Source organism: Monodon monoceros, unplaced genomic scaffold, assembly GCF_005190385.1.
Source record: "Monodon monoceros isolate NGI ecotype Baffin Bay Population unplaced genomic scaffold, NGI_Narwhal_1 Super_Scaffold_16, whole genome shotgun sequence".
Lineage (NCBI taxonomy): Eukaryota > Metazoa > Chordata > Mammalia > Artiodactyla > Monodontidae > Monodon > Monodon monoceros.
This window is the reverse complement of record NW_021703772.1, coordinates 27,065,631-27,078,265: the sequence shown is the minus strand read 5'-3', so window position 1 is coordinate 27,078,265 and position 12,635 is coordinate 27,065,631. Positions and strand designations below refer to the sequence as shown.

At 37.4% G+C, this 12,635-nt stretch overlaps 1 protein-coding gene across 2 annotated transcripts in view; it reads left to right on the top strand.

The window, feature by feature from the left end:
* The window catches only part of UNC80 (unc-80 homolog, NALCN channel complex subunit), a 241,679-nt gene that overhangs the window by 27,057 nt on the left and 201,987 nt on the right, over positions 1 to 12,635 (top strand). For both annotated transcript variants that reach the window (XM_029225347.1, XM_029225346.1), the window contains exon 8: positions 12,181 to 12,442. In XM_029225347.1, the coding sequence (XP_029081180.1) occupies positions 12,181 to 12,442 (262 nt within the window). The remainder of the gene's footprint in view (positions 1 to 12,180; positions 12,443 to 12,635) is intronic.

The following is a 12,635-nucleotide window of genomic DNA, read 5'->3' as shown; positions in this document are numbered from 1 at the left end:
AATCAGAGAACAGGTAGCTAGTTTTTTAAAATTAATGTCAGATTTCATCTTTAATTACCATATGCATAGACTTAATTTCTGCTTCATTAAATACTGCATAGGGTCAGGACTAATTTCCACAGTTCTCTTCCTCCATAGATTATCTGTTATTTTCAAAGTGTTTTTTTGCTTCGGATGCATTCTACTAGGATCTCCCGACCCTAATTAATAATAACTTGGTTTCCTTAAAGCCATAGTTGCTTGGAAAATTCACTAAAGCAATTCCTACCTTTTTTTGACAGTCTTTTTTTGGTCATAATGTATTCTACACATATCAAAGAAGTGTGTGCTAATTATAGAAAAAAATTTAAAGATATAAAATATCTTTAAAAAATTGAAAATTATCCATGAGCTCATCAGGTAGATATAAACATTCTTTTTGTATATATACTTCTCTTCATTACTTTTACATATACCATTTAGAATAAGACTTGTATTCATACTTTCATAAAATTTTCACTTTTTTCTGCAAAATGACTTACAGAATCATAGAATATTAGAGTTGGAAATAACTCTCCTATCATATCATACAATGAGCTGTCTCCATACCATCTTTATTCACTTATGTAAATTTTTTTCTCACATTTAATTAAGTAGATAGTTGATTAGTTAAGTAAAATGACTTATTGGTTACTTAGTGACAAGTTGATTGTCTGATAATCCTGTCCTAAATGAAAAAAACATGATTGATTATTCTTGCCTTTTATTGACTACTCACCCCAGTGTAGCTCACACTTTTAAGCCAAATAAACTTGTACTTGATAAAATGAAGGTACTTCACGTTATAAATATTTGCTATAGAATGGCCTGTTAGCCTCATTCTTGTTTCAGAGTCTCTTTAAATATTAAGCAACTGAAGTGTGAATTTACTTAACAAATTTTGATTGCCTAAGTTATAGACTCCTTTTTAGTCTCTGATTGCAGCCGTATATTGGTGGAGTCTTGCTGTTGAAGACCTGATTATCAGCAGAACTGATCTGTTAGTAGTTAATAACTATGAGACTCAACTGTACAGTAGTAATTACTTTCAGTCAAATAAGTTTTGTGTGTAAAGACAGAAATACAGTCATCTGGCACCCTCAGGGACAAAACTACCAACATATCATTGCAGTTAGTGTTTCCATATAGGAATTGTTTTGGATGTTGTTTAAAAGTACAAAAGTCATGCATTATTTGTTCTCTAGGGCAGTTGCCCTCCAATCTTATTAAGAATGTTTAAGAATTACCTGGAGAAATTAGGAATATGGGATGAACAGATCCAAATTACTATATATACAATAGATAAGCGACAAGGATTTACTATATAACACAGAGAATTATATTCAATATCTTGTAATAACCTCTAACAAAAAATAATCTGAAAAAATATATAGATATACAAAACCGAATCACTTTGCTATACACCTGAAACTAATGCAATATTGTAAATCAACTATACTTCAATAAGAAAAAAAAAAAGATTACCTGGAGATATTGTTTAAAATAAAGATTCCTGGGTTCTATCACCAGCAATTCTGGTTTAGTTAAGTTTGGGATAAGACTTGGGGGTGTGCAAATTCTCACAGAAGCAGTACATTGACATATCACTATGTAGAACAACACTGCTCTAGGGACTCGAAATTATTTATGGAACTTCCTAAACTAATTTACTAACTAGAAATATTTGGGGACACTGTGGTGTGGGGCAAAAGGTAAAGGGTAAAGATAGCTAGTCCAATGGGGGGGGGTGGAAATCTGTTGAACTACTAATGTCTGCTTTCATCACCGCAGCCTAGTCAAGAAAACAACAGGCTCTTATAAAAAGTCAATTGACTGTCACAAATGCTTGAGGACCTAAAATTACCCAGCTGGTAGCCAAGCCAACCTCATACTTTGTCTTTTCTTTATAAATCCAAGAGTACAGCACTGAAAAAATAAAATCCTCTTATTCTAGGTATGAACAATAGGCTGAGAGGAGTGGGTTAGTCCATGCTTTTTAAAAAATGAGAAATGGAGCGGGGTGGGTGGGAGGGAAGAGTGGTGAAGGCCTCTTAGGAAAATGGTAGAAATGAGAATCAAGGTTGTTACTTTCCCTCCAACTGGGCTTGGGGACATAACCATTCAGGATCTCAGGAGGAAACAAGTGATAGACTGGTAATTTGAGAAGAGATTAAAAAGGGCTATTTACAAATGTTTAGATAGGATGTAGCGAAACCACAGGAGCTAGTGCAGTACTCCAGGGAGAGTGCCGTCAGGAGGCCCACCAGGAGGCTCCAAGTCTGAGTGGGCAATGGGAGGGAACAGCTGTGGAGAACTGTAGGGAGAGAGTGATTAATACGATCTGTGACCTACTGTGGTCACATCGGTCCTAGGCCACAGTATGAACCCTCAGCAGATCTCTGGGAGGGAGGAGTCTTGGGGAGAAAATCATTGTCCTTCTTCGTTCCCATCTCCTGTGGGAGCCTCCTGTTGCAGAATTCACCCTGGAGCCAAAGGCATGGGAGCCTTCTATAGAATCTATACAGACCAGTCTTTCTGGACATGGAGGTAGAGAAGGGTGGAAAGTGGATGGGGTTGGAGAGCAGAGGTTGGAGGCAAATAAGAGATATCCTGCCCAAGAGGAGAACCTTAGTTTTGAATCTAACCCTCATACTTATGAAAACTCAGCAATTCACAATTCTGAGACTCAGCCTTTTAAATAAAATGATTACATAATGAAAAGTTAGATAATAAAGTATTTTGAAAGAAGAGTCTAACACATCACCCAGAGGATGATGAGACATTTGTGTAAAACTATATATAAATAATATAAATTACATATATAAATGTCTACATTATACATTTATTATATATTTATGTTATATATAATGGATGTACAGAGTTCTGTATAAATGTGTATCAATATAGATGTATATTATATAAAATATAGTGTACATATGGATAGAGTTTCTGTATATATAAATAGTGGATATTTAGTCTATATTGATAAAGTTCAAGATCTTAGCTGGCTAAAATTCTCTAAAGAAACACAGAGAAAAGTACACAACACCCAAGTGGTTAGTTTTATGTATTTTCACAGGTGAATACACTAGAGGAATCAGCACCCAGGTAAAATAGAACATTACAAGCACCCCAGCCTGGTAGATCATATAACACCTAATTAATTTTTGTTAAATGAGTATACGTACTAGCATTTATTTGCCTATTCTCCTTTGGCTGACTTTGAGAATGTTCTCTAGGTTTTTACTGTAACAAAATTGCTACAATAAACATTCTTGTGCATGTCTCCTTGTGTACAAGGTTTCTCTAAGGTGGAATTTCTGGATCATAAGGCAGGGGCACTGTAAAATTTACTAGATACCACCAAATTGCACCCTGAAAGGGTTTACCAGCAGTGTATGAGCGTTCCCGTGTATTTGCACCCTCCGCATTTCTTACTGTCTTCAGGCTTCTATACTCTCACAGATCTGATGGGTGTGAGGTGATATCTCATTGTGGTCTAAGTCTACATTTCCCTGATTATTCATGAAGTAGAGTATCTCTTTATGTTTATTCTCTCTTTAGGTTTTCTTTCTGGTGAAATTTCCTTCCATACCCTTTGCTCCATTTGAACTATTTGTCTTTTTCTTACTGATTTATAAGCATTCTTTATTAATGAGAAGAATAATCCTTTGTAGGCTAAATACATTGCAATTATCTTTTATATTTTGTAGACTTTTCACTTTATGTTTTTTAATAGAAGTTTTACATTTGAAATAGTCAAATTTATCAATACTCTCTTAAAATAGTTGGGGATGTTATCTTTAAGAATCCTTTCATATTGGTTATAAATATTTTCTCCATAGTTTTCTTCTGTTTTGCCTTTGCTATGTCTCCAGTTCATCTAAAGTTGGCTTTTTTTGATACATGGTGGTATGAAATAGGGATTTGGTTTCTCCACATGAATGACTTTTTTTTTTTTTGCGGTACGCGGGCCTCTCACCGCTGCGGCCCCTCCCGCTGCGGAGCACAGGCTCCGGACGCGCAGGCCCAGCGGTCATGGCTCACGGGCCCAGCCGCTCCGCGGCACGTGGGATCCTCCTGGACCGGGGCACGAACCCGTGTCCCCTGCATCGGCAGGCGGACCCTCAACCGCTGCGCCACCAGGGAAGCCCTGAATGACTCATTTTTTCCCTCAGCATTTCTTAAACAGTTATTTTCCTGCAGATTTGTAACTTTATTGAGTATCAGTATCAGTATCCACATATGTGAGTGTATGATTTTGGGGCTCTCCATTCTGTTGCATCTCCCTATTTGCCTGACTCTACCCATATTCTACAGTCTTATCATTATAGATCTTTTCCCATTTTTGTTATTGACTTTAATAAATTAATAATAAATTTTATAAAAGGTTTTGTGCATCTATTAAGAAAATCATGTGGACATGTTCTCCTATAATCTTTTTAGGTAGTAAATTAATAGATTTTCTAATAATAAATCATCCTTAAATTCCTGGGGAAAACCCAATTTGTGCATTGCTGGATGTAGTTTGTTAATATTTTATTATTTTTACATTGTGCTCATGAATGAGTGTGGCTCTTGGTTTTCCTTTCCTGTTGTGTTCTTGTCTGGTTTCAGTAGCAAATTTATAATAGCCTCATGAAAAGAATGTTCCCTCATTTTTCTGTCTTTGGAACACTTTGTATAAAACTAGAAATACCTGTTTCCTTAATGTTTAATGAAATTTGGCTTAAACCTTCTGGGCTTGATATATTTTTAAAATAAACTTTATTTACCACAGTTCAGTTTTTAAAGGTGGTGGGTCTATTTAGGTTTTAATTTCTTCTTGAATCAGTTTGGTTGGATAAATATGTGTTCATCTAGGTATTCAAACTTTTAATTCCATTGTTCACAGTGTTTTCCCTCATTTCTGAAACCATCACCGTATCTAGTTATGTCTGCTTTTTCAGTGATAGTATTTTGATCATACTTTTTACTACATTTCTTGATTAATTTGTATTAGTTTTATCAAAGAAATAACATTTGTTTTTGTTAATCCTATCTATCTTTGTTTAATATTTCATTAGTATATGCTCCTATTTTATCTTTTTTTATTCTGTACTCTTTGGGGGTTTATTTACTTTTTTTTAACCTATTGAAGTAGATGCTTACTTCATTATTTTTCACTTCATTATGTTTCCTTTATCCTGCTATAAGCATGTAGATCTCTAAATGTTCCTCTCATTCCACTTTATCTGTATCTCACACGTTTTCATATGTGGAATCATTATCATTCCATGTAATATTTTAAAAATTCTAATTGTAACTTTTTATTTGACCCATGAGTTATTTCAAAGTGTGTTTCTAAATTTGCTAACTGATTAGGGCTTTTCTTTTTGCTATTAGTTTCTACTGGAATTCAACTATAGTTAGAGTACTAGGTTTATGTGAGATGTTGAGTTTTCAGTTTCTTTTGAGACTTCATTTGTAAACACTGCAAGGTACAAGAAAATAATGCTGACTGTGTTATTCAGATCTCCTATATTCTTACTAATCTTTGTATGCTTGATCTACTATTTGCTAGAAAAATGTGTGTTAAAATACTACTACTATTAGTTATTTGTCTGTTTTCCCCTTACAAGTCTCTCAGGTTTTGCTTTAAGCATTTGGTAGCATTCTTGTTAGGTATGTACAATACATGTTTAGAATGAGCATAGCTTCCTAAGTTTTTCTTTTAACATTATGGTGACAATCTTTATATCTAATAATACTTTTACCTCAAAGTTTATTTTTTATTATTGCTATGCAAACTTCCTTTCAGTTATATTTGCATATCTATACCCATTCTCTCCCTTCCTAAATTTCTGTGCCCTCAACTTTTAGGATTTTCTTTTGTAATTAGCATGTGACTAAACCTTGTTTTTTAAATCCAATGTGAACATTTTTGTCTTCTATCCCATGAATGTATTCAGTATTTATTTTGATAACTGCCATTTGGATTTATATTTTCCATTTTATTTTATTTTGTGCTTTTTATATACTCTGCTTTTTTTTTTTTTTTTTTTTTTTGCGGTACGCGGGCCTCTTACTGTTGTGGCCTCTCCCCTTGCGGAGCACAGGCTCCGGACGCGCAGGCTCAGTGACCATGGCTCACGGGCCCAGCCGCTCCGCAGCATGTGGGATCTTCCCGGACCGGGGCACGAACCCGTGTCCCCTGCATCGGCAGGCGGGCCCTCAACCACTGCGCCACAGGAAAGCCCCTATACTCTGCTTTTTATGTTTCTTTCTTCTCTTCTGCTCTGCCTGTTAAATGATTGAGTTTTATCTAATCTCCTTTTTTCTTCTATTGGAAGGAGATTTTCTATTATATGGCTACCATTGAAAGTATAACATGGATATTTATCTATTGAAAGTCAGAATTAAATAAAATCCCAGTGTTTCAGCTCTGCCTTGTTATATATTGTTATATACACTTGTGAAAACATCACCAAAGTCAAGATAATGAACATACCCCTCACCCTTTAAGGTTTCTTTGTGCCTTTTATAATTTTTCCCCTTCTGCACCCCACTCTTTCCTCGTTCATAGGCAACCAGTGATCTGCTTTCTGTCACTATGGATTAGTTTGCAGTTTACCAGAATTTCATATAAGTGAACACATACTCTTTTTACTCAGTGTAATTATTGAATATATTAATAGTTCTCTTCCTTTTATTGATGAGTAATATTCTGTCAAATGGATATACCACAGTTTGCTTATCCACTCACCTGTTGATGTGCATTTGTGTTGTTTTAAGTTTGGGGCAATTCCGTTCTTATAAAGTCCTTCTCCACTCCAAGATTATAAAAACAAATAGCCAAAATTTTTTCTATTATTATTATAGTTTTATATTTTTGCCTTTAAATCTTAATCTATCTTGATTTTATTTGGTGATACAATATGCTAATTAAGCAAGATTAAATTAAGTTTTTTTCTGAGGAGTAAGTCAATTATGCCAATATTATTGACTAGTATATTCTTGGAACTAATTTGATTCATGACCTTTTTTATATATTAAATTCTTGTAAATATTTGAATCTTTTGTAGCTCCATATTTTATACCACTGAACTTTTGTTTAAACTCTTGGCTAAATATTATTGTTGTAAAGCACAGATTAATACCTGGCAATTTATACTCTTCATACTTCCTGTTAAACCTTTCTGGATTACTCCCAAGCTTTTTTTCATCCATCCAGTTAAGTTTCAGAACAGTCTTATTGATTTATCAAAGATAAATCCCTTTAGAATTTTGGTTAGAATTTGTGATATTGTGATTTATAAAAAGAAATAGATGATATTTGGTCTTTGTCCTTGTTTCTGGCACAAAGATCCTACAACCCTTAGAGTTTCCTAAGTGATGAGAGGGGCAAAGGTGTACTTTGTTATGTTAATGAGGTGACTTTTGGACAGCATCTAAGGTTAAAGGCTGGCTGCCAGGAGAACTAATCACGTGATTAGAGGGTTGGAAATTTTAGCCTCACCCCTGACCTCCCGAAAGGGGAGACAGACTGGAGGTTGAATTAGTTGCCAATGGCCAGTGATTTAATCAATCACTGCCTATGTAATGAAGCCTCCATAAAAACCCAAAAGAGAGGGTTCAGAGAGCTTCCAGGCTGGTGAACACATGGAAGTGCTGGGACAGTGGCGAGGCTGGAGAAGGCATGAAAGCTCCGTGCCCTTTCCCCATACCTTGCCTTATGCATCTCTTCTGTCTGGCTGTTCTTGAGTTATATCCTTTTATAATAAACTGATAATCTAGTGAGTACATGAGTTTCCTGAATGCTGTTAGCCTCTCTAGTGAATTAATTAAACCCAAGGAGGGGACCATGGGAACATCTGATTCGTAGCCAGTAATTCAGAAGTACAGGTAACAACCTGGACTTGCAGCTGGAAGCTGAAGTCCTGGGGCAGGGGTTGTGGGAACCTCCAATCTATAGCTAGTAGGTCGGAAGCGCTGGTAACAACCTGCACTTGTGACAGGTGTCTGAAATGGAGTGGGAGCAGTCTTGTAGCACTGAACCCTTAACCTGTAGAATCTGACATTGTCTCCAGGTAGGAGGTGTCAGAATTGAGTTATATTGTAGGACATCCAGTCGGCATCCAAAGAATTGTTGGTGATGTGGGAAACACTCCCTTCCTACTTCCACACATTGAAACTGGGTACAGAACACAAAAGAGAATTACATTAAACTTATGGATTCCACGTATAAAGAGTGGAAATCTTTATAGAATTGAGTATTTATTCCAATGATTATAGTTTGTCTTTTCGTTTATTAAGATTTTTAAAAATGTTCTATAGTACTATCTATAGTGGTTTCCAAGTGTCGCCAGCTTCTTGTATTACCATTCTCTTTTAGTTTGTGGGTTGTTGTTCTAGGCTAACTTGTTTAGTGCCTGTGCAATCTTTCCTAATACATCCTGATACTGATTATTTTTTTCAGTGGTTTGTAAACCATAATATAGGACAATGATCAAATCTTATGTTGAGTGTTAGATATTCCCTACATAAACTGATACCAATTGATGTTAAATTGATCTTTCTTCCCCTTACTTTTTGGAGTGGATGTTTATCTTCAGTTTGTTAGGTCAAATATTATTTAAAGTTGAATGTATTAATAAGTTATGTACGTGGGCTTCTCATTGCAGTGGCTTCTCTTGTTGCGAACATGGGCTCTAGGTGCGCAGGCTTGAGCAGTTGCAGCATGTGGGCTCAGTAGTTGTGGCACGTGGGCCCTCGAGCGTGCAAGCTTCAGTAGTTGTGGCATGCAGGCTCAGTAGTTGTGGCGTATAGGCTTAGTGGCTCCATGGCATGTGGGATCTTCCCGAACCAGGGATCAAACCTGTTTCCCCTGAATTTTCAGGCAGATTCTTAACCACTGTGCCACCAGGGAAATCCTGAAAAGGCCTTTCTTATTTACATTTTCAAACTGTTTATTGCTTGTATGTACAAAAGCCATTGATTTCGTCATCTTTGTTTTGAATCCTTTTCTGAAGTTTATCAGTTTATTCAAATAAATGAAGACAGACAATAAGCATGTAAACAAAATAAATATAATTTCAAGTCATGCCATGTGCTATGAAGAAAATTAGAACAAGATGAAGAGATGAATAGTGGGAGAGTGAAGCCATTTCCCATAATGGTTAGGAAAGACCTCTCTGAAAAGATGACATTGGAACAGAACCCAGATAAAGCTTAGATCATAAGGATAGAAATTTCCACATAGAGAAAAGCTCTGAAGCAGGCAAAAGCTTGATGTATTCAGGGGTAGTAAGAAGGTCAGTGTGAGTGGAGCACAACTACCAGATGTATCCAGACGGGTCCAATCAGGAAGGAGAAACCACACAGTAATTTGAACAGGGCAAGTTTAATATAGTGAATTATTAAGTATAACAGAGGATTGGGGTATTGGGGTAATGAGAGACCAGCTAGTAAGAAGTAAAGAGAATTCTAAAGCATATAGAAATAGCAGATATAATGGAGCAGTCACCAACTTTGAAGCTCAGACACAACACCCAAGGAAGAAGCCCCTCCAGGACTGAGATCCAGACCTTGTTGGAGAGGACAGAGTCACACCTCACTGAATGGCAGAGAAGTCAGCGTGGTGCTGTATCAGGGGAACATGCTGGAAATCTGCCCTCTGGAACTTGTCAGAAATCCACTCTCTAGGGTGCTAGGGAAAGCTGTTCATGGGTGGGGGGGCTCTTAGTAGAGGCACTTTGCTACAGAACTTCCTGAAACGGCATGTGCCAGGGGAGCTGTTGACCACTGGGTGCTGCTAGCCACTGATCACGGAGGAGCTGGGCACAGGAAGAGCTGTGAGTACGGCAGGAGCCCGGTGCTAGAAAAATCACCCAGGCTGCAGACCCTGCACGCTGGGGAAGCCGTGTGCACTGCAGGAGCTCAGCACTGGACACACACAGACGCGACGGGAGCCTGGTACTGGAGAAGCTGCACACAGTGGAGAGATGTGCCAAGCAAATCCATCAGAACCAGGAAGCAAAATTCTTTCCTCTTGCAATACCTCTTCCATTCCCTCGACTGACAACGCTTAACATCATGCCAGCTGTCAACAGAAAAATATTTAAAGGACTCGAATCCATTTTCACAGAGCAAGCAGAAAAGATGAACTTGGAGTTAAGAGGGAAAAAATAAATAACTGGCATACCAATGCAAGCATGATAATGAGGTTAGAGTGATAGACACAGCCAGATTATGCAGGCCATGTTGGCCACTGTAAACAGCTTGCATTTTATTTTAAGATCTTTATTTAAAAATCTATTGGAGGGGTTTGAGCAGAGGAGTGGAGAAACAAGAGAAGAAGCAATAAGACTAGGAAGAAGTAGTTGCAGTAAAGCCTAATGGGACATGTTGGGGTCTGTGGAGCAAAATAGTTGGAAGGAGAATCTATGGGACTTCCTGATGGATTAAAAGTTGCCATGCTGTTGATGTCCAAAGTGTATTCTAGCTCCCTGTAAGAGGGATAAACTCTAACATTCCATACATAGGAACGGATATGAAGAAATGCTTTCTACAACCAGTTGACTGCCCACTTGGTTAAATAATTAGTATCATAGCAACTTATGTGGCTGAATTGTAACTTATACTTAATTTGCTACTTCCATTAAAATATTCAAGAATATTAGACTACAAGATAGCATCAACGGTCACAACCGTCGTGTACATAGACAGTCACCCCTCCACATGCCAGACAATGCTAATGAGAGTAGAGAGGAGAAAGGGCATCACGTGCTTTGGTAGGGGAGTAGAAAGGCTATGAAAATGATTCACAGGGCACCAGACCTCGTCGGGGTTTGTATATCTGAACTTTTTACTACACGCACAGTAAGAAATATATTTTACTCATGACTCACGGCAAGTATGTGAAGTGAAACAGAAGTATCACCAACCATACAAATCCTTACTCCATTTGTTGCACTTTGATAGTTTTTATTCTAGTTAACATTTTAATAATAGCCATATCCTTTTGAATTAATTTCCTGAACCAGTAATGAGTCATAACCTCCAATTCAAAAAATATGTGCCTAGTAAATTAAGGAGAACCTTTCCTTCTCACTCTCAGTGGCTGCATTTTTCTTTCTTTTTTTTTTTTTTTTCTGAAGCTCTTCATGTGTGGGTGGCACCATTTGCTAGTTGATAGCAGGGTATAAAAGTTTCTCTTTTGCATCATTTAATTCAGGAAGAAATTATGCTGGGGGTTAATTTCAGATTTTAGATTTAAGAGTCCATCTTTGGATTCCAGAAGTTCTAAGTTTATAATTTGTCATGTATTGTCTGTCATTCTCACCAGACCATACGTTCCTCAAGGTGAGGAAGTTGAACTTAACTTACCTTCATATCTCCTAAGATACCTGAGATGCTGAGCAATTGCTTAAAACTAATTTGTAGTGCAATTAAGTTGAACATTAAATAATGAATATATCGTGTGTTTAAACTGAATAATAGAATTCCAGAATTCTGAGATTTTTTAAAAAATTAGTTTTGCTGTCTTATATGGATATGACTTTAGAATTTTCAAAATGATTTCATTTTCCTCAGAGTATAACTTCTGTTTGTTTAGTACTTTGCAGTTTGCTTGGCTCCTTTACATAATATTATCAAACTGAAATTAAAATATCCCAGTGAAGTACACAAATATTATGCCCATTTCTATGAAGGTACAAGTCAACCTGATAGCTTAGCATAAAAGAAACAACATGATCTGAACCTCATCTGTTTTTATAGACTCTCATCAGTGCCCACCACCCAAATTACTCACCAACTATACCAACTGCATGATTCTCCCCCACCGACTTAAAACTCATGATTTTTTAAAAACTCCGTGCCTTCGTAGGCATTGTTCCCTCTGACTGAAATGCTGATCCACTCTCCTGACCCATCCTCAACTTTGCCTGTATAATTGCTACGTATCCTTCAAAACTCTCTCAAATGTCTCTACTTCTAGGTAGTATCTAGCAAAAGCAAAATGAGTGAGACCCGTTAGGAGGACAGTAGAGTAAACCAGACAAGAGATAAGTGAATGAATAAATGACCAAATGAGAAAAGCAGAGCTATAAGCTACATTGTGCCTCCGCTTGGAATGTATGACCGCCAGGATAATCACGTTCTTTCTGCCATTGGGAACAGGGTCTCTCTCGTGATTCCTCCATGCCAAAGGTCCCGCTATGCCACCTACTTTGACGTTGCTGTTCTTCACTGCCTACTCCAGCCCCATTGGTCTGAGGAGGGCACTCAGTGGTCTCTGATGTACTACCTACAAAGGCTGAGACACATGTTGGAAGAGAAGCCACAAAAGCCCACAGAGCCGGATATCCCTCTCCTGCCCAGACCCAGAAGTAGCTCCATGGTGGCGGCAGCTCCCTCACTAGTGAACACACACAAAACCCAAGTAAGAGAAACTTGGTCCATTATCATTTGAACCAACAACTTCAGCCATAACAGATTCTTTGTTTCTTCTGTGCATCCAGCTCTTATTTATCCCAGTGCTGACTGTTGGATTGGTGGGTTACTCTGATGCTATTTTCCATCTTTTACTGCTGGACCCTTTTGCCGTTCTTTAGCATTTAATTGACCATTCAAAG